This window comes from Venturia canescens, chromosome 4 (assembly GCF_019457755.1).
Source record: "Venturia canescens isolate UGA chromosome 4, ASM1945775v1, whole genome shotgun sequence".
Lineage (NCBI taxonomy): Eukaryota > Metazoa > Arthropoda > Insecta > Hymenoptera > Ichneumonidae > Venturia > Venturia canescens.
The window spans coordinates 16,651,733-16,679,540 of record NC_057424.1 but is presented as its reverse complement, the minus strand read 5'-3'; the positions used below and the strand labels follow the sequence as shown (position 1 = coordinate 16,679,540).

At 35.7% G+C, this 27,808-nt stretch overlaps 2 protein-coding genes across 5 annotated transcripts; both read right to left on the bottom strand.

Annotated features, from left to right (window-relative positions):
• Window positions 1-10,152: 10,152 nt before the first annotated feature.
• On the bottom strand, window positions 10,153-14,110 carry LOC122409497 (uncharacterized). Of its 4 annotated transcripts, none has more exons than XM_043417114.1 (14): window positions 13,984-14,110; window positions 13,042-13,107; window positions 12,905-12,934; window positions 12,398-12,442; window positions 12,271-12,312; window positions 12,074-12,118; window positions 11,947-11,988; window positions 11,746-11,790; window positions 11,622-11,663; window positions 11,506-11,550; window positions 11,217-11,258; window positions 11,114-11,125; window positions 10,952-10,993; window positions 10,153-10,878 (listed from the first exon to the last, which is right to left on the bottom strand). In XM_043417114.1, the coding sequence occupies exons 2-14, from the start codon at window positions 13,087-13,089 to the stop codon at window positions 10,855-10,857; spliced, it is 504 nt and encodes a 167-aa protein (XP_043273049.1). In that variant the 5' UTR covers window positions 13,090-13,107; window positions 13,984-14,110; the 3' UTR covers window positions 10,153-10,854. The 4 variants fall into 4 exon arrangements, with proteins under 4 accessions (XP_043273049.1, XP_043273050.1, XP_043273048.1 ...); XM_043417117.1 differs by having other exon boundaries at window positions 10,830-10,878; window positions 11,082-11,125; XM_043417115.1 differs by having other exon boundaries at window positions 10,153-10,993; window positions 11,082-11,125.
• A 1,879-nt stretch (window positions 14,111-15,989) lies between these two features.
• Window positions 15,990-26,186, bottom strand: LOC122409496 (uncharacterized). Its single transcript, XM_043417112.1, has 29 exons — window positions 26,077-26,186; window positions 24,915-24,983; window positions 24,770-24,799; window positions 24,632-24,673; window positions 24,118-24,147; window positions 23,710-23,739; window positions 23,163-23,192; window positions 22,754-22,783; window positions 22,345-22,374; window positions 21,849-21,878; window positions 21,441-21,470; window positions 20,945-20,974; window positions 20,537-20,566; window positions 20,041-20,070; window positions 19,634-19,663; window positions 19,344-19,388; window positions 19,215-19,256; window positions 18,225-18,269; window positions 18,096-18,137; window positions 17,891-17,935; window positions 17,764-17,805; window positions 17,653-17,697; window positions 17,367-17,408; window positions 17,231-17,275; window positions 17,105-17,146; window positions 16,978-17,022; window positions 16,853-16,894; window positions 16,620-16,664; window positions 15,990-16,230 (listed from the first exon to the last, which is right to left on the bottom strand). The coding sequence occupies exons 2-29, from the start codon at window positions 24,966-24,968 to the stop codon at window positions 16,168-16,170; spliced, it is 1,086 nt and encodes a 361-aa protein (XP_043273047.1). The 5' UTR covers window positions 24,969-24,983; window positions 26,077-26,186; the 3' UTR covers window positions 15,990-16,167.
• Between the last annotated feature and the right edge of the window lie 1,622 nt (window positions 26,187-27,808).

Here is a 27,808-nt window from a genome sequence, read left to right as displayed (position 1 = left end):
CCCTTTTATTCTTGCAGTTTTCATTTGCACGGAGTCGTAAAAACGAGAGTCATAAACGGCGTATCCGGTACGAGAGTCGTTACAGTTCGTAAAACTATCGCGTATGAATAAAGTAGTGTATAATCCACGTTGACGTTTAATTGTCGTACGGAATGGAATTTTCGAGGGTTTCGTTATAAGGCACGTTAACATTACGAGAAGAGATATGAGGCTGGTTTTCACAACATAGTACGATAGCAGTTGACCCCTCGAAGGGGTGCATAAAGGTAAGCAAGCTCCATGACAACTCGCTTCATCCATAGTTATTACGTCAGCGTAACGTCTCCGAAATTCCCATTCAATTTTACAGAGAGATATTTCCGGAGAGGAAACAACTCATTGAAATTTCTCTGCGGCATTTTGTTGCTGAGATAAAAATCATGCGGTGCTAACGATTTCAAGGAGCGTAAACAGTGACGCCGAGAAGCTCAGAGCTTGAGAAGTGGCATTCGTAACCCGGGTGGGCAGAGCCCATCGGCTTGACCATCGATTCACACCTGCACATTGGACTACAAACTGCGGATTTTACAAAGTTTCATGGAATCAGGCAAAAAACAGGGAATTTCCACTGCGTAATCGGTCGTTGTACTAACTCTGATGTATCGCAGGAAAGCGAAGGTTCGTTCGAGCAGAGAAGCTGCTCGGTGCACGTATCAGCGTACTTTTTTGGCAAGCGCTGACAACGCAAGGAGCGGTTATTCTCTGTCAGGAGAGAAGAGGAGCGACAGCTTTAGCCTGAAGAGGCAAAGCAGCCGACGTAGGCGAGTCTGAAGGTGGCGGGGACGGCATGTCCGTACATTCCATTTCTGGCAGGAGCACTTTGCGCTCCGTGTGCAGCGTTTCGTCCTCGTAAACTCGCCTCCAATATCCACAGCGATAACGAGAACACGTCCCCGCGCTCAGACGTTAGCGCTCTCCTCTCGGTGTGAGGGATGAAGCGGCAAGGGTTGGAGGTTGGGGAAGGTCGAGCTACTGAGCAAACAGACGAGAGGGATTCTCGCGAGACGAGGGGGATTATTCAAAATTCTGTCGTGGCCCGGGAACGGTGATTTCTCTTTCGCCCTCACCCGCTCCCAGCCTCCCCCTTTTCCCGAGGAAGCCCTTATCCCCGTACACGTGTCCGTCTCGCCGCAATTCCAAAAGGTATGAAAGAGTTTCGCTCTCCCTCGTGAAATAACGCGTCGAGCAAGCGGCCGAGCAGGACCATTTTGCTTCCAGTAAAATAGGCCATTCGCGAGACTGGACTGGACTGAAAATTATCATTTTCGCAATAATCTTTACGAAATTCGACATAAAAACTCTGTTCAAACGTTTTCTTGACAGCCTTCACGAGCTTCGTACTTAATGGACTTTAGAATGATCAACGAATTCTCAGAGTTCAACGACGTATTTTATATCCGGAATCCATGAAGAGAAGTGAAAGCTCGAGGAATTTTAAATCGCGCACGAACAACCCTCGAGAATTTTTCAACGAAGCATGAGAAATAAACAAGTGCGCGGGGGGCGTATAGGGAAGATGAAGAATTGTGGTTCGTGTGATCCGAATTGAGAAGGGGAAAAGTGCCGCGTGAAAAAGTAAGAGAAAACTGTGAAACGAATGAGCCCCGGAGAGGAAAAGCACACACGGTTGCTTTAAGTCCGATTCTCTATATTTTCGAGTATACCGTAACTCGAGCACGTATCGGCAGCACTGCGACGTCTGTACACACAGAGACAGGCGTACATATAAATACACGTGCAACTTTTGATATTCCTTTTTCTCCAGATATAAGGCTAAATCGTGAGATGCATTCGCAACGAAATTTTCCCAACAGATGGGGCTATTTTTCTCTCGTCGTTCAACCGTTCTCGGATGGGCTCAACGAAATTTTAAAGGCTTTACAATTTTATTACGATATGCTCATTTTCGAGACACATTTTCGCCTCGGTTATTGTTATTTTTTGGGGACAGGTTCTAAAGCATGATTGTTCCGTAGGAAAACATATGATCAAACACACGATAGTATTTATAAAAAGATAAGGGATAAAAACAACAGAAACTCTTGTTTTAGTAACAAGAAAAAAAATATAAGAGTTCAGGACACGCAACGTTCTCAAGTTCAGAAAAAGTTAAAAAATTCTTATTCATATTCGTTTGGAATATCATCAATTCAATCACGCCAGCGATCGGTCTAGCCAGCCGATTGTTCACTCTTGTTGTATTTAAACTGGTTTAAATAAATTGGAGTTTATTAATGCCTTTTAAAGGCTTTTTCCCAAACATTGATTTTATTATTTCATTTGATTTAATTTACAAATTTTAACTTTATGAAACACTCAACGATGAATAGGAAAACTGGCTGAAGGGTGAGTCAACATGTTTTTCAAACTTCAATTCTCAATTTATGGTGAATAATAAAAAATTTGATGAAACTCTGAATACTGACAAGATACCTCATGACTGTGTATGCAGAAAGGAAAATTACTCGGGTTGGTAATAGTGCTCTGGAAATGCTTCGAGCAGATGCTGTCGGCGGCAAGTCTGACGTCGAGGAGCTCATTACTCAAAGCGCTGCACATATTAAACGTGCATTTCTTTCTCTCTCCCTCCGCTCGTTCTATCTTTCTCCACCATTAGTCTCTTTGGAAACATAACGATTCGAATCGTCGCATTACCTTCGAGCACGTATCGCATCACGCTTTCCGAGAGTCGACAACGATTCCGTTCTGCCTACAAACTCCCATCAGGTGAATAGGAGCGTCGTTTCAAATATCGCTTTTGATTTAATACTTCTTAAATATCAAATTTTCCACTTGGAGTTAAGGGAAGTTGTTTCGTCGGGGTGCGTCTGTCAGAAATTGCGTAATGAACGTACTCAGTGACTTTTCATCGAACTGATCCTAAATTGGTGGTGGATATTTGCATCGGTACTTGAGGTCAGGAAATTTTAGTGACAGTTGAATTATTCTAACTGGCAAAAATGATTGAATCCCCACACAATTCATCAAGACTTTGATTCAACTCTTGTCCAACAGAAACTGCAACTGCTGAGAAATGATTCCTCAAAAAAAATGGATTTCTACTTCCATCTGTCCACAGTCCATGAAACTGCAACGGAGCACAGTAAGGGCAGAGGAGAAGGAGAGAGAGAGAAAAAAATGAAATTGTTTCTAATCCCATGGGTATCGAGGAGTCTGCTATTCCTGCAAAATACTATGAGGCCAGTTTGAGTAAGACTCGAATGTATAGTCGCTCCGGTTAAAGCCCCTGGGGATTTCAATGAAGATCGAGCTCCGTGTTTATACAGGCGAGCTACAGCGTATACCCATATAAGGGGTAGCCTCAAATTCGCTAGTGAAAATTTACAATGCGAGCGTAGATGCGACGAAATTTCTAGATGGAAACTAGTTATCTATTTATGTGTATATTTATATATTAACAGATTTCGCATGACGTACAACACGAGCCCTTTGAGGGCTCGAGGGATCTCGGAGCGTCTGCTTCAAGTGACATATTCTCGAAAAATTGTTTTCTACCTCGGTTAATTCACTGAGTAGACGCTGTCGCAAGTGACATCACACTCTCCCCAAATACATCTATAGCGAGATATTCATCTCCCCTGAATATCTGTCTGGATATTGTCCGTTCGTATTTTACCCTCCTGTCTCAAGGCATGATAAGTAAAATACCCGAGGGAAGGACATTAGCGACGAGCTGAGCTGATGTCTTGAGAGAGGGCGATGTGAACGGATCAGCGAAGAGCAGAAAAATGATCTATACACAGTTCTAGTCTTAATCCCAAAACGTTAAATTCAACGTGACAAGCTGCCATTGAATTCCGGATGCTGGGGTACTCTGCTCACTCATTGTAGAGAAATTTAAGATCCATGTGATCGTCGGTGACTTTTTGTCATCATTTCAAAGCCACTATCAGAGGGTTCCTGTCAAAAATAATAACTTCAAGTGTCGAAACAATTTAGACGATTTTCCTTTTTCCAATGTATTGAGTTATGCTCGGTATCCGCACGAATCTCCTCTGCGCGATCAATCAGAAGAGTTCTCCACCCCTCGACGACATTTTTTTCTATCAATATTGATTTTTTATTGATTCTTTATTGTTTATAAAAGAAGACCGTGCGGGGATACACAGCGAAAAATATGGCTGGACAGGAGGATCGTTTTAATGATTCATCGTGGTTGGTTGTGGCTGTATAACGGAGTCGGGACACCTGCGTTCAGGTTCAACCACAAAACCGAGGTACGCGCGCGAACCGCCAACCTCCGGAAGAGGCTAAAACGAAACGTTGCAATAAAGTGGAACCTGCTCGGAAAAGCTTTAAGCCCCAGGTCTCGCGCCCATACATGCTGTCCCCAGTGTTGGGAATAGTTTTCGTGTAATGGCATTGGACCCTGAGCGCGCTCCCTGCACAACCACTGTGGATCGTGGAGAGGCGCTGGACCGCGATACCATCATCCCTAACCGTCCCTTATCAAACTACATTCTCCGCCTCTCGCTTCGCTGTACGTTTCATTCTTATATCGCAGTCTCGCTGATTCTATTTTCACGTTTTTTCGTCGAAGATCAATTTCTCTGTTGTAAAAGTAATTGGAAAAGAAAAATATCCGATTGGAGATACATTTTTTGTCGGTTTTTTGAGGAAGTCTGTGTCGCTTGAAATCCGCCTACAATTTTTTCATCTCCAAGGTAACATATTCATTAGGGTGTGCGGAAAAAAAACGATATTTTTTTTTACTTTGCATCCAGCCAAAAAAGGTAATTCAAGGTGAAAAAAAAAAAATCCCTGAAGGAGAGCTCACCAAAAAATTTTTTCGAATGGCGCTTTGCGTTTGAAGATTTTCCATAAGAATAACCCAGGAAATGATCGAGACCTCTGATCATCGCATCATAACTCTTCAGGAAAAAATCGCACAAAAACGACAATGATATGTTTTCATAGAAAATCGATTCCCCTACAAAAAAGTCCCTATGAACATTGAGCTTGGAGCAACCATTCTGGTCCTATCACCCTTCGAACTTTTATCGACAGAAAAAAAGTTTTCATAAAACTGTCGAAATCAAATTTTTCGTTTCACAAACAAACTTCTCGAAACTTTTTCGTAGAAAATGACTTGCTCTATCAGAAAATTGTTATTATTATTCGAACAATGCTCTCTTCGACAATGATGTGCCGGTGAGCATGAAGGTTGAAATGTTGCAATCTCGAGCAAAATCTAAAATTCCTTCAGAGCGAGTAATCATTGAAAAAAGTGATTACAAAACGTTGCTTTCAAAGGATATAAGCAATTTCGTCACGCAAGAATCCTTATTCCTTTTCAACGAATTTAATTTACCGCATGACTTTCTGAGGGTTAATATGGACTTATGGCCTGAAAATGCCAGTTATCTAAGCTGCTCAGATTTTTTCAAAAATTTGAAAGTTGTCAATGACGTGGCTGAACGTGGCATCGCTTTGACAGAAGCCTACAACGGCTCATTGACCAAAAACGAAGCGCAGTTACAAGATTTATTGAAAATAATGCAAGCTCATCGTCAAAAATACCCCAACTGCAATAAAGGCACACTTAAAAATAGCAATGGGTATTATTAAATCTTACTCCGTGTAAGCAAAAGGGTTAATAACCCTCGTTTGTAATTTTGTGTATGATACCGGGTGAAAAAAAATTTATGGCAAAAAGTAAACACTTTTCAAACCCGATTTTATTAATAAATGTCGTTTCTTTTGTTATTCCTTTTCATACCCAATTGTAATGAAAACGAGATGGAAAGTTAATATTTAAGATTTTTAGTGGAAATCATTGTTATCCTATGGAAACCAAGCACGAAATATGTTTACAATAATTTGATGAAAATCATAAAAATAAGTAATTTTATTCAAATTATAAAATTTGAATAATAATAACAATTTTCTGATAGATCAAGTAATTTTGGACGGAAAAGTTGTGAGAAGTTTGTTTGTGAAACGAAAAATTTGATCTCGACAGTATTATGAAAAATTTTTTTCTGTCGATCCAACTTGGAAGGGTGATAGGACCAGAATGGTTGCTCCAAGCTCAATGTTCATAGGGACTTTTTTGTAGGGGAATTGATTTTCTATGAAAACATATCATTGTCGTTTTTGTGCGATTTTTTCCTGAAGAGTTATGATGCGATGATCAGAGGTCTCGATCATTTCCTGGGTTATTCTTATGGAAAATCTTCAAACGCAAAGCGCCATTCGAAAAAATTTTTTGGTGAGCTCTCCTTCAGGGATTCTTTTTTTTCACCCTGAATTACCTTTTTCGGCTGGATGCAAAGGAAAAAAAATATCGTTTTTTTTTCCGCACACCCTAATATTCATGCTGAAATAATATCAATTAATTCTAATACTCGAGGTAAATGATTCTGTATACAAAGGAATGCAGAGTTCAATTTATTTGCACGATCAAATGTGATGATGCGAGAGTTGCGTGTGAATATACCGCGTATGTTAATGTTTATTACGCGTGGAAATATTCATACGTCGATATTGTGCGACATCACGCGTCAACTAGCCGCAATTAATGCCCGTTAATTACTGGAATTTCGATGAGATTACGGAGCGATCAAATTACCCCGAAAGCCCCTGGATAATCTTTCAAACATGGAAAATAGCTTAATTTGACTTCGAAATTCTACGATTTCGAATTATATTCGTTTCCATTTAACAAAACATCGGAAAGCGGTCTGACTCACAAGCAAACGAACACGAACCCGTTGGATTTTAATTTAATGCTATCTATTACTATTCATTAAGGTAGTTCACGTATGAAACGATCTTCTTAAAAAAATCTTTACACTTAAACAGAGTGTAAATGGGTAGTCGACTGACACACATATCAAATTTTAAAGGGTATGTCTTATTGGTTATTGAGATAAACGTGCTTAAATATGAAGAAAAATACACAGGCTTCTAGGGACTCTGCGTAAAAAATCGTTTATCTTTCCATATTATGAATGAACGCTTTCTACGAACTTTATGAAAAAGTACACAATGACAATAAAGTATACAATGAAGGTTTGAGAAAAAACTCAAAACGATTGTCTTACTAGTAATAAAGATATATTACGGCAAGGATTAAACGAAATTGGTAATGAGCAAAGAGTTTTCTCTTTGCGCTCTCCAATGCGGTTTTTTACATAAAAAACTATAGTATTCTCGCCAGGGACGAATGAAATTTTGGTTTCAGTCAGTAATGGATCTCCGATTGATCAATGGCTTGTAATTTAATTCGCCAAAAGATAAGTTGAAATAATTCATTTACAGTTTCGCATTAATAACTCTGTTACTAATTTATTTTACTTTAAACTCGAATTATCGATTGAAAATATTCAAAAATGACTAACCAACGCTAACACTTTTCTAATGATTGAAATTGTGGAATCTCTCATTGGAGAATTTAACTAAAATCACTCGTTCCACTTCCTCGTGTACGATCCACATGGTAGTCGAACGAAGAACAAAGATAATGTCACATAATAGTATACAGAAGTTAAGGTCCCAGCCTCCGAAAACTTTATTCAACGACGTAAACTTTACCCTCACGGAGTCGAGATACACTCGCGTGCATAGACGCAATTGCTGTGAGGGGCCAACAACTGTCGTAATATCAGTTGTCAGTTGTGAGCATCATATCGCGAGGGGTTGGCTTTTGAATGCGGTGAGGCTTGTCTCCGTCGGCGAAGGTTCGTCCATTCCCATCTCCCACAATGTACGGAGTGTCCGAAAAGTTTGCTTCGAGATTACGATTGTCGAAAGGTAAGAAAATTTCAAAAATCGAATCTCACATCCCCTGTTTTTCTTCAGTTTAACGTCGAAGACTCACTCCCCAAAAGTGCAACTCACCGGAGGAGCGAAATTCGTTAGCGAACCTCGTAAAATGCTCATTCTTGTGTTTTCACAACTTTTACGACGCGATAAAAATAGCAATGAACATTTCACACCCGCGTCCCTCCACTTCGCCTCATCGATCTTAACACGTGACTTCAACCAATGAATAAAACCTGCTGCAAGCTTAGCGACACAGTGATGATCCATGCCAGCCATCGCATCAGTCTCGCGGTCCTGTCGGCGAATCCTGCGCAGCACACTTTCATACTCCGCGGTTCAATTTTCTAGAGAAACAAGAATTTTGCGGGGCTCTTCCATCGTCGGAGAACGAGGTGCGACCCTCGCTTTTCTCGACATGTCTAGCGTCTATAGAAAATCGTGTATCTAATTTTCAACCTTCTCCATCACACTTCTACTTACCGACGAATAAATCGCATTGAGCAACGCCAGCAGCATAGTTTCATCGGACGAGCATTCGATCCTCTTAGAAATTGATTTAAAAAACTCATCTACGGAAGTAATACGAAATGCAACAAAAACTACTATAAAAGAGACTTTTATAGAAAAAATTACTATGTTTTTATAGTAACGTTGGACCACATCGATATTATAATAATAATCGCTACAGAGTATGTCAAATAATGCAAAAGTTTGGGGAACCATTACCACAGTTCATAGTAAATAATGCGCTGTATTATATAAAAAATGAACACCGAGCGAATTTTGAAAAAAAACGTAGTAAATAATGAAATGATTTGATGAAAATTTAGGAGATAAAATAGCAGTTGATTCTCTGTGCTATACGAAAAATTACATAGTTTCGTATTTTCCCTTTCACCGCACTGAATTTTGCTCAATAACATAGCAAAATTCATGAGCCCACCAATTATATGAGGCGTTGCGAGTATAAACATGAAAATTAACCAGTGGCACATAGTAAAAATTTCAAACAATTTGTCCAGTCCAATTCACCTATTTTTAACATTTCGCCAAAGACACGAGTCACATTCGGATATCGATACATCGTTCGATGTAAGAATGTCGCAGACCTAAATTTTGCCTGTCGTAAATAGTAAAATTTGAGAGAATTGCTTTCGGCATCAAAATTACTATGCACTTTGGTGAAATGTAATAGAATGGAAATATAGAATAGTACTGCTATAAAACATAGCAAATTTTTCTAGCAAATTCATCCGAAATATTCGTATAAAAGGCTCTCCGTGTATGACAGTGCCTTTCGCATATGCCCGTATTTTTTGGTGGCGCAAATTCGGGCAATCGAAGTTTGGTCTGATTCCTAACCTCTGAGAGATCCCGGTTGTATAGGAAAAGCTTCTGCTTCTGTCATTTTTCCAACTTGTATGGTTAAGGAGTTTTAAAAACATAAAAAATTTCAAAAAGTTTAGAATTTTATAAAATTTGATGAACATATTCTTTAGTGCCAAATTTGACAATACAAATTTTTTAAGATTTTTCTTCTACACAGTTATCGAGTTATTGATCACTAAAGTTGACGTGTATAAGCATAGCGTTTCCATATATATAGGTATACATTCCGAGCATAAGAAATCTGCTTTAATGCGTAATTACTCGATAACTAAGTAGAAGAAAATTTTGAAAAAATTTGTGTTTTCGCACTTGATGTTGAAGAACATTATCATCAAATTTGATCAATTTCTTAATATTTAGACTTCTGTACCGAAACTCCTTAATATCTCCTTGAAGGATTCGGTAACCTTTTTCCATCGTCGCGGTGGATTCCTTAAATTTTTTTTCTATCTGTGAGACAGTTTGTATCCGGAGTTTAGGTTTATTTAGTGTATGAATTATTCAAAATAGAAATGTGATGATGATGGAATCTCCATAAGCTCCCGTATAAATATTACGATTTTTCAACTCTTAATTCTTTACTAAATGTTCGATAAATGTTCGACCTGGAATTTCACCGATCTATTCGCATGCAGTTTTTCTTTACTGTCATTTAAAATTAGTTATTTTTCGAATATTCGGGTTTGTGAAAGGAATACCTTAACATAAAGTAGAATTGTGACGTGCAAGGATTGGCTGTTCGTGTGATCGCTTTTTCGCGATTTCGATTAATTCGTTATGATATTATATGTAGTCCAACAGAGCTGAGCAGTAAGAACGCAACATTATTGCCCTTAAAAATAATTAAAGACTTTCGTTCATGGTGCTGATGTACTATGGAAATGTCGAGTAAATAAGAGTAAATAAAGAGTGCATTATTATTTTCTTGCCCATAAAGTTCATGTTTTGCCTTAATTTATGTATTTTTTTACTATTTAAATACAATATTACATTGAAAGGTAGAGTAAGTGCAGCTAATTTGGGATAGCATTATACACGTTTTTTTGTATCTAGAGTCGCGGCAGCGACTCTGAGACAAGTACATTTATGTTATGACGAGTCGTTGCCAGAGAGTCTTTACAGGAGCGATAGCGTTTCCAATTGTTTTCGAAAATTTTCAAAATTTGTTTCTTTAATAATTAAATAATTACAGTACTTCAGAGAATACTTTAAGTTGACGTATTTTTTATTTTTTTTCCAAATTCGCTTCCTTTCCTCTACTATATATCGATTTATAAAATCTTCAGAACTCGAGCAGCCCGAGCCTGCGATCGTCTTTTTTTCTGGTAACTTTATAGGATATTCAGAATACTTTTACGAGTGTGAATCTTTTTTAGTTCGTTATACATTACAATCATTTTTTTAACAATATTCATTGATAGGTAACAAATAATATAACATCGGCGACAATTGAAATATCGATGAGAATAATTTATCCTGCGTTTACCTATTTAAGTGACCTATTTAAGTCAAGCGGGATAAAAATCTATTTCGCTTATGATTGAAAAAAAAAAATATTATAAGTTGTAGAAATATTCTTGTTAATTAGTAATGTAAACCTTGTTGTCGTTTTACCAGGTGCAAAATTAATCGATCAAACTATTTGGTACCAGAATCCACAACCTGAGAATGAAAGAACAATAATTTAGAATTTTGGTTAATGAGTTCAAATATAACATGTTGATTGAATATTTACGATTTTAAACACGTCATAAACCCGCTTCATACCGCCTCCAACCTAAAACAAAACGATAGAATATTGTCAAAAACTGTCTTAATTCGTACATTGAAAGTTCTTATTTAAAAACGAATATTTGCATGGATACTTTTTTTTCAGACCAATTCCTGTTCCACTCACCATGTTTACAACCTTGAAAGAGAATAACATAATTAAATTACAACTATATATTTTTAAATGAATTCAAATAATATTTCAATTATCGTTCTTTGTAATGACTCACGATGCTACCAATTTTTCCAGTGGCCTTGATTGCTTCGATACCCTAAAAAATGGGACGTTCCAACGATCACGATATTGCATTATGTAAAACAACAATAATGTAAATTCTTCATCGCTCATTACGTTCAAAGTGATTTGAGATTTTTCAAAATAGTATTCTACTCTCACAGAAGAATATCACGATCCTCCAGATAACACGACCGACACAATCACTCATCCTAATTCTCCACAAACTTTTCGTTAACGATAAAAAAACAAAAAATTCCTAACTATATATTGACAATATTTACCAGTGAGACACCTCCATTAACTGCATCGAATCCAAAATTAACACTCTGTAAATAGAATGAATATAATCGATGATCAATTTACGAATTACAGAATACAACAACGTCGTAATAATTACCTCTGAGATGATACCCCCGCCACCCTCAACAACCACTCTAGTCTGTACGTAAGACATTCATCAATTTGTTAATATCAATCGATATTTTTTATATTATATTAATATAATAGATTCGTATGTTCACCATTTTCGTCAAACCAGTCGCCGCTTGGAATCCGGCTTTCTTAACCTGTCAACAAGGGAACGATGATTGTTGAATAAATCGATACATTTATGGTCCCTCAGGAGTAGGCACAAAGCATAGAAATTCTGGGTTCAACTCTGTGGCGCATCATGTCTCTAGTCTACTTGTGTCTTTCGTTTATTCATTTGTGTGAAAACTTACCTCGTTTACGATATTTCCTGCGAAACGAACTTTTTCCTTTTTCTATGGAAGAGAAATATTTTTCGATTAATTTCAAAATACATTAGCTTTCGTGATCAATGTGTTTGTTTTCTTTTCAAAAACTTACGATTTTAAGAGCTCTGGCAGTTAAGTCAGTCGATGTATCGACAACCTGTTATTTCGAGAAATAAATGTTCCATTAGAAATAGCAATGATGATAGGTATTGATGAGTTTTATTTTGAAAAGTGTACTCATTTGCCCTCAAATACTCAAATGCACACTGTATTACGACTTTTTGAAAACGTGGATATGCATATAATTACTGCTTTTCCAATGTCTGTCCCTATGCCGATGGCTTGTTTTTTCTGTTGAAAAAGAAAACGTCTTTCTTTAATAATTTAAATTTTTATCCCTATTATTGATTACGTAGATGAATTCAATAATACTCACGGCATTTAAAATATCCATCTCCAGCTTCCTTTCGCTGTTTTCCATCTATTAATGCGGAAAATATTGTTTAAACGATCACGAAACTAATGTCACAGATTGAATCGAATGTATTCTGAATCTCTTTAATTGGTATATCATTTTGATGCTTGCAAATGAGTCAAAATTTAATTCCCCAAAACGTTTAATATACTCGACATCGACTGTGACCATGTCATATTTATATTCAAGAATTTAAATAGTCTGTCAATGATAAAAAATCGAAAAGAGAAAACGCTGAGTCTGGAATCATTACTTTGACTTTTTCTTTAAACATGACTTGAATCTTGATAATTGGTCGATATCTTTTCAAACAATCGAAGTCATGTATATACTATTTTTCAAGAATAAGTTTCGATTCAACGATGGAATTTATTTTTACAGAATTCTCTTTAAACTGTGTACAAATTTAAAAACTTTTTTAGTAAATTATCGATTTTCCATCGTTATGGCCCACTTTCTTTTACTCACCGGATTATATTTCCGCGTTATAACGGCCGCCTGAATAAAACAGAATGAGATCGCATTGTTAGAAAATCGGTTTTGAAAATTTTGCTTTCAGCAACTTATGCATTCGTCGAATTCATCAACGAACCGAGGAGACTTACCTCGATAGCCACGCAGCCCACAAGAACCAGTAGAAAGATCTTGGCCATCGTGCTTATAAAATGCTTCTGAAAAGAGATTGGTAAGGCTCATTTTAATGGAACCGAGTCGATGAAATGGTTCGAATGAAAAATGTGATTTATTATTCTACGTATAAGGGGTTTTCTAGTAGAGAGCTCCAGAAAAATCCATCTTTCATAATCTAATCGATAGTCGAAATATCGAAAAAAAATTCAATTATTATTGATCACATTATACAAATGTTGAGTTTCTAGATAGATGAGATAAAACAACGTTTAGATTTATAGTCGATGATTGAGCACGGTCGGAACCGTAGCTCAAACGAAATTTTTGTAATTCTTGAGCCACGGCAAACTGCATAAAACAATTATTTAAATATTTGACGTAGGACAAGTATAGGAAAACAGCACGAATGATCTGAGTCATCTTTTAAAATGTTTACTTCAAGCAATATGAATATCGAAATGAAATTCAATGTCAAAGAGACCGTTTTGATTATTTTCATTCTTTTTGTTATACTCCAACGAAAATTCAAATGAATTTTTGACATGTGCAATGAAATGTCATCGAATATTCAAGAAACTGAAAAATCTTTGAAATTTTTATTCCAAACGCATTATCAATGTTGAAACTCTTCGAATATAAAAAAGTGTTTGATTTCAGTATTTTTTTGTTTCTTTATTTTGAGTATTGATGCAAATTCGAATGAACTTTTGTATTGTGCAATGAAATGTGATTGGAAATTCAAGCAGATTAATTATTTCTTTCAGAGAAAGCTCCTCAAAACTTCATCCTCATTCACCCTCTCAATTTAATCGTTACTGACGTACTTGGCTAATTTTTGTAAAATTATAATTATACAAAAACAGTGGAAGAAAGATGTGTGCTCAAGAAAAGGATCCTTCGAATTTAGAAAAACCCACCACGTTTCAAAGTATCTGATGAATTTGACAAGACGAAAGATGAACACTTGTTTCGCGTACAGTATAGTTTCATTGGTCGCGAGCAACTCCGTCAGAATTGTGTCCGAAGCCCTTTTTATCGCTGACGCTGCTGGGCGTTTGAAGATAAAATTTTGATCGCCGCCACGTTCTAAATTAGTCAAAAAATTTTATACCATGAACACCTGTAACAACACAGCTTCAAAAAATTTCGTAGATTCTTTCTTTTCTTCCTAATGAAGTTTATAGAGCAGGGCCATTTCCATGGTAAAGATATGAAGTTTTTTGAAACAAGACTCATTCATATTGCCATTAGCTAATAACCGATTCGATCAAGGTTATTCTTTCTTGGAAATTCCATGTTTTGAACTCACGTGATTCGTCAACTGAGAAGTGTAAGGCCATTTACGATAACACGAGAAAACAATTTCAACCAGCATGTGGTTGAACGTATTTTTTTATACAAATTCTACAACCTTGTGACCTGTATCAGCTGAATAACGCACAAAAATAAGTTTTGTGTTTCCATTCATCCATGGAATACTCGATTGCATGTTGTCTTTCTTTGGACAAGAAAAAATTTTATGAAATCTTGACTACTACAAAACTTGTCTTCATCATTTTATATTAATAAAGGTATATCATGCCCGTAGGATCGTATTTTATGGCTATTTAAATTAGGTCGATTTTTACTTCCTAATTAAAGATATTATCACTTTAAATTGATGTCAGAGTTATTCATGGAAAATTGTAAATTAATTTTTTCAACTTATTTTTTAACGAATGAAATTACAAACCATTAATTAAAGGGGGATCCATCACTGAACGAACCGAAAATTTCATTCGTCCCTGGCTAAAATACCATAGTTTTTTTATGTAAAAAATCGCATTAGAGAGCGCAAAATGAAAACGCAAAGGAAAACGAATCAAGAAAAAAATTTTTCATAAAAAAGACAGAAGGCTATAACTAGAATGGCCCAAGCCAAGAAAAAACAAAATGCCGAAATAAGCAAATATGCGGTTAAATATACATTGTTATTATGTACTTTTTTATAAACTTCGTAAGAAGCGTTCATTCATTACACGGAAAGATAAACGATTTTTTACGCATACTTCTTATAACCATGTGTATTTCTTTTCATATTTAAACATGTTTATCTAAATAACGAATAAGACGAATCCTTGATAATTTGATATGCGTGTCAGTCGACTATCGGTTGAAACTCTGTAAATTTCAGGACTTTTTTAAAAAAATCGTTTCATGCATGAGCTACCTTGAAATGATGCCAGTAATCCTGGCTTTCTATGCACCTGGCAGTTTGAAATAATCAATAAATTTTGGAATGAATTTTTTTTTTTTTTTTTTCAATTTTCAAAAAACAATTTTGTATCCACAACTCTTATATTTTGTTATTTTACAACACGTGGAAAATCTTTCTCTGCAAATGGACGTACGAACATTCGAACCTTGCGACAGGTATGAAACAAAGAAAGTGAGAGAATTGAGACGATCAGAATGTTTCGCATCAATTGTTAAGTAGATTTTATTATAGAAAATGAAAGAATAATTGGAAAAGCGGCAACAGAAATGAAACGAAATTTAACTCCGTTTACTAACGCAGTCAGTTATATTCAGCTGAATAAATGTTTCTCAAACTTCGTTTCAGTAACTTTAAGTGAAGTCAAACATAATCCAAATATTCTTTTCATTACAGCAATTTCCCAACTTCTCCTCATACAACGACCTTCAGGAACGGGGAAGGGAGGGGAGATTTTTTCCAAGATACGATCATGTCTTGGGCAATCCTCTGTCCGTCTGATGTCAAGTACTTTCATTTGTGAACGTACATTACCCAAGAAAAGAAACTCTTTTTAAAGGATCAAGAAACCGGAGTTACAGGAAAATGCAGTGAATTCCAGATTCGATTCTTGAGAATAAAGTAATTTTATTGAAATGATATCCATCAGTCGTTAAGCTGATGTGCCACATAAAAATTCTGAGTAATTAAAAGAACGTAGGAATGCATATTTTTTTTTTTGCTTATATAATGGTTTATGCTTCTAACCTAATTTATTCAATGTTTAAATGCAATGCATGGAAAAAGCTTATTTATCAATTGATGGAAATTCCAGAACTCCAAGGGCCCGAACCTGCGATCGTCTAGCTCACGCCAGGTTGTCGTTCCATTTGTATTCATCAAGACCGAATGAACCATCGTCATTGGTACCCTAGAAACAAAAATATGTTTGATTGTTCATGGGTATGATACTTTTAATTGCGTTTCGCATTAAAATAGAGCAGTTGAATCAAAGTTCAATGAACGTAAAAAAATTGTTTAACGTTTACACATTTAATGAAAAATTGCAAAGCCAAGCAAATCCGATTGCAACTGAAAATAAATTAGAAATTTTCCCACTAGCCTAACAGCTTTCACATGCATTAAAAAACTTTCTATACTCATAGTAACAAGAATAATAAATGTCAGAAATTGTTGCTAGTTTCTTGAATGTATTCACCATATTTTTCATATTTTTTTTCGCTGTATCGACGATTTTACATTTGTTCATTGAAATAAATATAGAAACAAATGTAATGATTTTTTGCATGAATTAATTACCTGATTATTTATCGTTGGCCTGTAGTTATTGGGTGGATTTCCTCTCTGTGAATGGAAAAATACATTATTACGTTTGCAACTAATATGTATTGAGACTATTTTATGAGCCTGAATATTTTTTAGTTTGTTATACTTTGCAATAATTTTTTAAATAATACTCATTGGCAGGTACCGAATAATATAACATTGGTGAAAATTGAAGTATCTCTGAAAATAATTTATGCAGCATTCACCTCTCCGAGTGGGCTTTTAGTCGGGGTAAGAATCTTTTCTCCCTATGGTTGAAAAGAAAAAAACGTATTATAGGCTGTAGAAATATTTTTGTTCATTTCTAATGTGAGTTATGTTGCCGTTTTACCTGTGCAAGTATTCCATTTAATAATCCGAAACCACGATCCATAACCTGAGAATGAAAGAACGATAATTTAGAATTTTCATAGTATTTTGGTTGATGATTTCAAGTAACTTGTTCATTGAATACTTACGTTTTCAGCGACGTTTTCAATCCGCTTCACACCGCCTCTAACCTAAAACAAAACGATAGAAAATTGTCAAAAACTGTGTTAATTCGCATGTTAGAGTTCTTTCGAAACGAACATTTGCATACTTACCACTTTTCCTAATCCAGTTCCTGTTTGACCCACATTTTCTGCCAACTTGAATGAAAATAACAACATTTAATCACAACTATATACTTATATGAATTGGCAAAATATTTCAGCTATCGTTTCTTGTATATTGACTCACGCTTGTAGCAACATTTCCCGTGCTCTCAATTCCTTGAGTACCCTACGAAATGAGACATTCCAATGAACTCAACATTGTACGATGTGACATAACGATGCTGATTTTCTCTATCATTCATTTCAAGTTTCAAGTGATATAACATTTTTCAAATTGATAGTATACTCTGACAAATCAATATTGCAATACTGAAAATCACATAACTGACCCAATCTCTCAACATAATCACCAACAAAATATTCGTTATAAAATAAAAAATTTTCCTAAGTATTATATTGATCATATTTACCGTTTTGATCGTTTCATCAACTATGCCCAATCCAGTCTTAGTAGCCTGTAAACACCGTAAATATAATCAATGATTGATACGAATTATAAAATGAAGCAGCGTAATGCTTACCTGTGTAAGCGTATTACCACCAGCCCGAACCCCTTCTGTAACCTGCAAAAGAGACATTCATCAATTTGTTAATATTAATCGATATTTTTCATAATATTAAATTAATATAATAAGTTCGTATATTCACCACTCCCGCCAAGCTATCCGCCGTTTGCAATCCACCTCCGACAAGCTGTCCACAAGAAAACAATGATTTTTGGGTAAATCGATACATTTACGGTCGGCTTAGGAGTAGACACAGAATAGGAATTCTGGGTTCAACTCCGTGGCGCACCATGACTAGAGGACTAGTCGTTCTTGTGTCTTTCATTCATTCTTTTGTGTAGACTTACCTCGTTTAAAAAGTTTCCGGCTTGATGAATTTTTTCTCTTTTCTATGAAAGTAAAAAAGAAATATTTTTCGATTAATTTCAAAATACATTCGCTTTCATGACGAATGTGATTTTTTTTAAATCACTTACGAGATTAGTAATTGCGGTACCTAAGTCCGTCGATCCTTTGGCAACCTGTTGTCTCGATGAATATAAATTTTCCATTAGAATTGTCCACTATGGTTCAATCTTTTGCAACAAATCGATATTTCATGGAGTTTTTTACTTGTGAACTGGTCTTAAGGTATAGTTCATGCCCGAAATGATTTACTTTCAAAAAGTCTTGAAATTTACAGAGCTTAAATGGGTAGTCGACTGACACACATATCAAATTTTAAAGGGTTCGTCTTGTTGGTTATTGAGGTATATGTGCTTAAATATGAAGACAAATGCACAGACTTATAGGAACTATGCATAAAAAATCGTTTATCTTTCCATATTACGAATGAACACTTTTTACGAAGTTTATAAAAAAGTACATAATAACAATGAAGATATAATAATGGTTTGGGGAAAAATTCGAGACGATTGTCTTACTAGTAATGAAGATATATTAGGTTAAACATTGAACGAAATTGGTAATGAGCACTCGTGCAATCTCGCATTTGCTTATTTCGGCATATTGTTTCTTCTTGGTTTAGCCCATTCTTGTCATAGCATTCTGTTTTTTTATTAACACCGTTTTCTTGATTCACTTCCGTTTGTGTTTTCCCCTTTGCGCTCTCTAATGCGATATTTTACATAAAAAACTATTGTATTTTAGCCAGGGACGAATGCAATTTTGGGTTCAATTAGTAATAAATCCCCGTTCAATTAATGGTTTGTGATTTCATTCGCCAAAAAATGAGTTGAAAAAAATTGATTTACAATTTTGAATTAATAAATCTGACATTAATTTAAAGTGATAATCTTTAATTAGGAAAAAAAATCGACCGAATTTAGATAGCCATAAAATACGATCCTGAAGGCATGATTTACCTTAATGAATAATTATTTGTACTCAGTCGCCGTCGAATGCTCGAATGCATAGACAATTACGGCTTTTTGAAAATTTTTAAAAAGGTACATGAAAATAATTACCGTATTTTGAAAATCTGCTGCCTGATTGGTGAATTCTTCACGCTGTGGGAAGAAAAAACGAATTTCTTTAATCATTTCGATGTTTTCATTCCTATTATTAATTCCGTAGATGAATTCAATGATACTCACGACATTTGAAATACCACGCTGCACGTTGTTAAGGCCATCTTGCCACTATTAAGACGGAAAATATTATTTAAACGATATTGAAATGAATTTTATAGATTGAATCGAATGTGTTCTAAACTTCTTTAAGTCGTATATCATTTCAATGCTAACGGTAGAGACGACATTTCGGTAGAGCACACGGTTATAAACGTACTGTAGTTCACAAAAATGAAATCAGTCATTTTTTTATTTCTTAAATGCTGAATTACGTGGATACGTTCCTTCGATATGGTCAACTTCCTTTTACTCACCGGATTGTATTTCGGCCTTTGAGGGTTGCCCTGAACGAAACAGAATGGAATCGCATTGTTAAAAAATGGGTTTTGGAAATTTTATCTCCAGCAACTTATGATTTTACATTTGTCGACACAACGAATTAATCAAATTGATCTCAACCGGGCGTCCAACTATTAATACGAAAATTTGGTCACACAATGATGAAACGAATTTTATATATTGAATCGAATGTGTTTTGAACTTATTTAACTCGTATATCATTTCAATGCTAACGGCAGGGACGACATTTCGCTAGAGCTCACGTTTATAGACGCTCTGTAGTTATTCACAAAAATAAGAGCAAATCAATCATTTTTTTTATTTTTAGAATGCTGAATTACGGGGACGCGTGTCTTCGTCATGTCAACTTTCTTTTACTCACCGGATAGGAGTTTGGCCATTGAGCGTTGTCCTGAACAAAACAAAATAGAATCGCGTTGTTAGAAAATAGGTTTAGGAAATTTTGTCTCCAGCAACTTATGGTTTTACATTTGTCAACACAACGAATTGAACAAATTTATCTTAACCGGGCGTGCAACTATTAATACGAAAATTTGGTCACACAATGATGAAACGAATCAAGAGACGCGGTAGCGGCTCGACGCCAAGTATTAAAAGGATATACGCGAATATGCCGGTTTTATGACGTCACAGAATTTTCAAACGGCTTTTATATATTGAATCGAATGTGTTTTGAACTTATTTAACTCGTATATCAATTCAATGCTAACGGCAGGGACGACATTTCGCTAGAGCTCACGTTTATAGACGCTCTGTAGTTATTCACAAAAAAAAGAGCAAATCAATCATTTTTTTATTTTTAGAATGCTGAATTACGGGGACGCGTATCTTCGTCATGTCAACTTTCTTTTACTCACCGGATAGGAGTTTGGCCATTGAGCGTTGTCCTGAACAAAACAAAATAGAATCGCGTTGTTAGAAAATAGGTTTAGGAAATTTTGTCTCCAGCAACTTATGGTTTTACATTTGTCAACACAACGAATTGAACAAATTTATCTTAACCGGGCGTGCAACTGTTAATGTGAAAATTTTATTCAAACGAGGATGAAACGAATTTTATATATTGAATCGAATGTGTTTTGAACTTATTTAACTCGTATATCATTTCAATGCTAACGGCAGGGACGACATTTCGCTAGAGCTCACGTTTATAGACGCTCTGTAGTTATTCACAAAAATAAGAGCAAATCAATCATTTTTTTTATTTTTAGAATGCTGAATTACGGGGACGCGTGTCTTCGTCATGTCAACTTTCTTTTACTCACCGGATAGGAGTTTGGCCATTGAGCGTTGTCCTGAACAAAACAAAATAGAATCGCGTTGTTAGAAAATAGGTTTAGGAAATTTTGTCTTCAGCAACTTATGGTTTTACATTTGTCAACACAACGAATTGAACAAATTTATCTTAACCGGGCGTGCAACTATTAATACGAAAATTTGGTCACACAATGATGAAACGAATCAAGAGACGCGGTAGCGGCTCGACGCCAAGTATTAAAAGGATATACGCGAATATGCCGGTTTTATGACGTCACAGAATTTTCAAACGGCTTTTATATATTGAATCGAATGTGTTTTGAACTTATTTAACTCGTATATCAATTCAATGCTAACGGCAGGGACGACATTTCGCTAGAGCTCACGTTTATAGACGCTCTGTAGTTATTCACAAAAATAAGAGCAAATCAATCATTTTTTTATTTTTAGAATGCTGAATTACGGGGACGCGTGTCTTCGTCATGTCAACTTTCTTTTACTCACCGGATAGTAGTTTAGCCGTTGAGATCTGATCTGAACAAAACAAAATAGAATCGCGTTGTTAGAAAATAGGTTTAGGAAATTTTGTCTCCAGCAACTTATGGTTTTACATTTGTCAACACAACGAATTGAACAAATTTATCTTAACCGGGGGTGCAACTGTTAATGTGAAAATTTTATTCAAACGAGGATGAAACGAATTTTATATATTGAATCGAATGTGTTTTGAACTTATTTAACTCGTATATCATTTCAATGCTAACGGCAGGGACGACATTTCGCTAGAGCTCACGTTTATAGACGCTCTGTAGTTATTCACAAAAATAAGAGCAAATCAATCATTTTTTTTATTTTTAGAATGCTGAATTACGGGGACGCGTGTCTTCGTCATGTCAACTTTCTTTTACTCACCGGATAGGAGTTTGGCCATTGAGCGTTGTCCTGAACAAAACAAAATAGAATCGCGTTGTTAGAAAATAGGTTTAGGAAATTTTGTCTCCAGCAACTTATGGTTTTACATTTGTCAACACAACGAATTGAACAAATTTATCTTAACCGGGCGTGCAACTATTAATACGAAAATTTGGTCACACAATGATGAAACGAATCAAGAGACGCGGTAGCGGCTCGACGCCAAGTATTAAAAGGATATACGCGAATATGCCGGTTTTATGACGTCACAGAATTTTCAAACGGCTTTTATATATTGAATCGAATGTGTTTTGAACTTATTTAACTCGTATATCAATTCAATGCTAACGGCAGGGACGACATTTCGCTAGAGCTCACGTTTATAGACGCTCTGTAGTTATTCACAAAAATAAGAGCAAATCAATCATTTTTTTATTTTTAGAATGCTGAATTACGGGGACGCGTGTCTTCGTCATGTCAACTTTCTTTTACTCACCGGATAGTAGTTTAGCTGTTGAGGTCTGATCTGAACAAAACAAAATAGAATCGCGTTGTTAGAAAATAGGTTTAGGAAATTTTGTCTCCAGCAACTTATGGTTTTACATTTGTCAACACAACGAATTGAACAAATTTATCTTAACCGGGGGTGCAACTGTTAATGTGAAAATTTTATTCAAACGAGGATGAAACGAATTTTATATATTGAATCGAATGTGTTTTGAACTTGTTTAACTCGTATATCATTTCAATGCTAACGGCAGGGACGACATTTCGCTAGAGCTCACGTTTATAGACGCTCTGTAGTTATTCACAAAAATAAGAGCAAATCAGGCATTTTTTTTTATTTTTAGAATGCTGAATTACGGGGACGCGTGTCTTCGTCATGTCAACTTTCTTTTACTCACCGGATAGTAGTTTGGCCGTTGAGTGTTATCCTGAACAAAACAAAATAGAATCGCGTTGTTAGAAAATAGGTTTAGGAAATTTTGTCTCCAGCAACTTATGGTTTTACATTTGTCAACACAACGAATTGAACAAATTTATCTTAACCGGGGGTGCAACTGTTAATGTGAAAATTTTATTCAAACGAGGATGAAACGAATTTTATATATTGAATCGAATGTGTTTTGAACTTGTTTAACTCGTATATCATTTCAATGCTAACGGCAGGGACGACATTTCGCTAGAGCTCACGTTTATAGACGCTCTGTAGTTATTTACGAAAATAAGAGCAAATCAATCATTTTTTTTATTTTTAGAATGCTGAATTACGGGGACACGTTCCTTCGTTATGGTCCACTTTCATTTACTCACCGGATAATAGGACAGCCCTTGAGTTCTGATCTGAATAAAACAGAATAGAATCGCATTGTTACAAAATCGGTTTTGGAAATTTTATCTCCAGCAACTTATGATTTTACATTTGTCGACACAACGAATTAATCAAATTGATGTCAACCGGGCGTCCAACTATTAATACGAAAATTTGGTCCCACAATGATGAAACGAATCAAGAGACGCGGTAGCGGCTCGACGCCAAGTATTAAAAGGAAAAACTGCAGCGCAAAAGAAAAGCCAGCGCGAGCCCTGCCGCTACTCTTATATACGCGAATATGCCGGTTTTATGACGTCACAGAATTTTCAAACGAATTTTATATATTGAATCGAATGTGTTTTGAACTTATTTAACTCGTATATCATTTCAATGCTAACGGCAGGGACGACATTTCGCTAGAGCTCACGTTTATAGACGCTCTGTAGTTATTCACAAAAATAAGAGCAAATCAATCATTTTTTTTATTTTTAGAATGCTGAATTACGGGGACGCGTGTCTTCATCATGTCAACTTTATTTTACTCACCGGATAGTAGTTTGACCGTTGAGCGTTATCCTGAACAAAACAAAATAGAATCGCGTTGTTAGAAAATAGGTTTAGGAAATTTTGTCTCCAGCAACTTATGGTTTTACATTTGTCAACACAACGAATTGAACAAATTTATCTTAACCGGGGGTGCAACTGTTAATGTGAAAATTTTATTCAAACGAGGATGAAACGAATTTTATATATTGAATCGAATGTGTTTTGAACTTGTTTAACTCGTATATCATTTCAATGCTAACGGCAGGGACGACATTTCGCTAGAGCTCACGTTTATAGACGCTCTGTAGTTATTCACAAAAATAAGAGCAAATCAATCATTTTTTTTATTTTTAGAATGCTGAATTACGGGGACGCGTGTCTTCATCATGTCAACTTTATTTTACTCACCGGATAGTAGTTTGACCGTTGAGCGTTGTCCTGAACGAAACAGAATGGAATCGCATCGTTAGAAAATAGGTTTTGGAAATTTTATCTTTAGCAACTTATGACTTTACATTTGTCGGAACAACGAATCGCTCAAATTCGAATTACTCCTTGAACAAATTAATTTTAACCGGGCATCCAACTATTAATGTGAAAATTTCCTTCAAACGATGATGAAACGAATTTTATATATTGCATCGAATGTCTTCTAAAGTTTTTTACGAGTATGGATCAGTGGACTAATCTTACTTACAATTTTCGAAATAGCAATTCTTTGACATAGTTTGACAAATTAAAAAAAGGCTCTGTCGGTCTACGCAGGACGATGACAAAAATCGGCCAACAGAGCTTTTTTTTATTCGGTCAAACTAAATCAAAGAATTTCGATTTCGAAATTTGCAGCTATCTCTCTCACATCCACGATTGCGATATACCAACTGATCCATCCTCTTAACTCGTATATCATTTCAATGCTTACCATAGGGGCGACATTTCGGTAGGGCTCACGGTTATAATCGTCCTGCATTTTATAAAAATAAAAGCAAATCAGTCAATTTTTCATTTTTTTAATTACGGGGACACGGTCCTTCGTTATGGTCAACTTTCTTTTACTCACCGGATAGTATGTCGACCCTTGAGCGTTGCCCTGAACGGAACAGAATGGAATCACATTATTAGAAAATATGTTTTGGAAATTTTATCTCCAGCAACTCATTATTTTGCATTCGTCGGATTCATCAACGGGAATCGAGGAAACTTACCTCGCCGATAGCCACGCAGCCCACAAAAGCCAGTAAAAAGATCTTGGCGATCATGCTCACAAAATGCTTCTGAAAAGAAATGGGTAAGACTCATTTTAATGAAACCGAGTCGGGGTGAGGCTCAAAAGTTAGAAGGCCTAAAATAGCGAGCAGGCATGCTGTATATCTATTTACGCATATATAGATATACCTAAAATAGCCTGCTCGCTATTTAGGCCTTCTAACTTTTGAGCCCCACCCCCGAGTCGATGAAACGTTTCTAATGAAAAATGTGATTTATTATTCTACTTATAGAGGGTTTGCTAGTTGAGAGCGTCAGAAAAATCCATTTTTCGCAATCCGATTGATAGTTCGAAATATCGAAAAAGAATTCAATTATTGATCACATTATTCAAATGTTAAATTTCTATAGAGATGAGATAAAACAACGCTTAGATTTATAATCGATGATCGAACACAATAGGAGCGTTATTTCAAACATTATTTGTATAGTTTCTGAAGCACAGCAAACTGCATAGAGCAATTATTTAAATATTTGACATAGGACAGATATTTTTCATTCCTTTTTGTTATATTTAAATGAAATTTAAAATGGATTCTCGACATGTGCAATAAAACGTCATCGAAAATTCAAGAAACTGAAAAATCTTTGAAATTTTCATTCCAGACGCAAAATCAATCTTGAAACTGAAATTAAATATTTTTGATCCAAAATCATCACTTTTACCTTCTAACTTGTATACGGGGACTTGCTTACACCGTTTATTAGAAATCTGTGTGCTCTTCATGGAATATAAAAAAGTTCTGGATTGAGAATTTTTTGTTTTTCTATTTTAAGTATTGACTGTGGATCGCTGTTCTCAATTCAGAACTCTGGTGATGAAATTCTTTATGGGTGTATCTGTGGCTCTACGAATATCTCCTTTTATTTTAATTTGTATTCTAATGAATTTCCAGGTCACCTTCTCAATTTCATTGTTGCTGAATGCATTGATATTTCATATGTAATTGCTCAACGATCGTGATATGAAATTGTCGCGATATAGAGTTACACAAACGATGAGTTTCTTGAAAATTAATAACGACATTTTTTATGAACACCGTTTTATGCAAGAAGCTTGCGTTCTCAATGAAAAGAACTTCGAAATTTCGAAAAACTCACCAGGTTTCAAAGTATCAGATGAACTTGACGAGACGAAAGATGATAATTTGCTTCTCGTACAGTGTAGTTTGATTCTTCACGAGTAATACAATCAGAATAGTGTCGCAAGCTCCTTTTATCCTTGGCTCCGCTGAGCGTTTGGGGAAATATTGTAATCGTTGCCACGTCTACGATAGTCAAAAAATTCTACCATAAACACTTGTGAAAACACAGCTTCAAAAAATTTCGGTCTTTTTATCTTCTTTCCATAATTATTTTTATACAGTAACTCTTATCAGTGCCATTTCCATGAAAAAAAAAAATAACGTTTCTTGAATCAATACTAGAAACAAAATACCAGCTGCGCACGTGTATCCTTTGGCGACGTAGACTGAATAATAATGTATTTTACTCGTTATTATGGGTTCGATGAAGCATGAAAACACGACTCATTCGATATACCATTAGCTCGTAACCGATTCGATCAATGTTCTTTCTTCGAAATTCCTATGGTCTACTGAAAATTTCATGGTAACTCGAGAAAAAATTTCGAAAAGCACGTCGCTCAACGTCTGTTCTTCTGTGCAAACAGGATCTAAAATTTTGTTACAAATTTCACCTGAATAATACACTAAAATCAGTTTTGTGTTAACACTTGATCATTATCAGTGGATCTTACTGACTATAATAATATCAATAAATCTTTGAATCACATAAATTGGTATCTACAACTTTTATATTCTGTTATTTTACGACAAGAGGAAAATCTTTCGCCGCAAACGGGCACACGGACATCTGAGGCTGGGCGACAGGTATATGGAGAAACCAGAGGAAGTGAGAGAATTGAGACCGGCAGAATGTTTCGCGCCAATTGCAAAGTACATTTTGAAATGAGTACTTTGTACGATGAGTGAAATGAAACAAAATTTAACTTAGCTTAGAAGCGAGAAGCGATTATGACTTGGACAATCCTTTGTCAGGTCCCATCAATTGTGGACGTACATTACGGAAGAAAAACTCTTCCCAAAGAATCAAGAAACAGAAGAGTTTTATTGACGTACATATTATTCCTGAAACGAGAAAATATTTCGCATGGAACTTTCCCATACTCGCTGTCTTTTTTGTAATTTCAATTTCAGAGATATCAGCCTACAGCCTTTCCTTCTCCACGATAAAGCGCAGACCAGTATACTTTTTTTCCCAAAATCCAATGATCCGGAAGAAATTTTTCAATTTTTGCAATAGTCTGCTGTATTCGTGCCTATATATAAACTTCTGTATTCATCTTTACGTATAGAAAAGCATTGAATAATAAAAATGAATAATTATTTTAAAATGTGGATATTATAAAGCGAACGTTATTGACTGAACGACTCCCTTTTGTCGATCTGCTTGTTTTTCAATTTTCGTGAATACAATTATCATATTATTACTTTAATGAAATTCTAATAATTCATCATTTTGATTGTTTGAGAAAAAAATATGATCTTCGTTCCTCAAGTCTGCTATGACTCGTTTAATGTGTACAATCTTCCCTGCGTGGATGGAGTTACGCCACGTTAGTGTGTGAAATAGCAACGTCTGTTCAAATAGAAGCATGGAAAAAAAAAATTCGACACAAATACCCTTAAAAAAATAAAAATTTAGTACCAATGTTCTCGGAATAGTATCCGAAAATCGAGAAAAATTGAAAAAATTGAAAAAAAAAGTTGTCAGTCGAATCGTATCGACCAGGCTGTCGATGCGGTCCCAC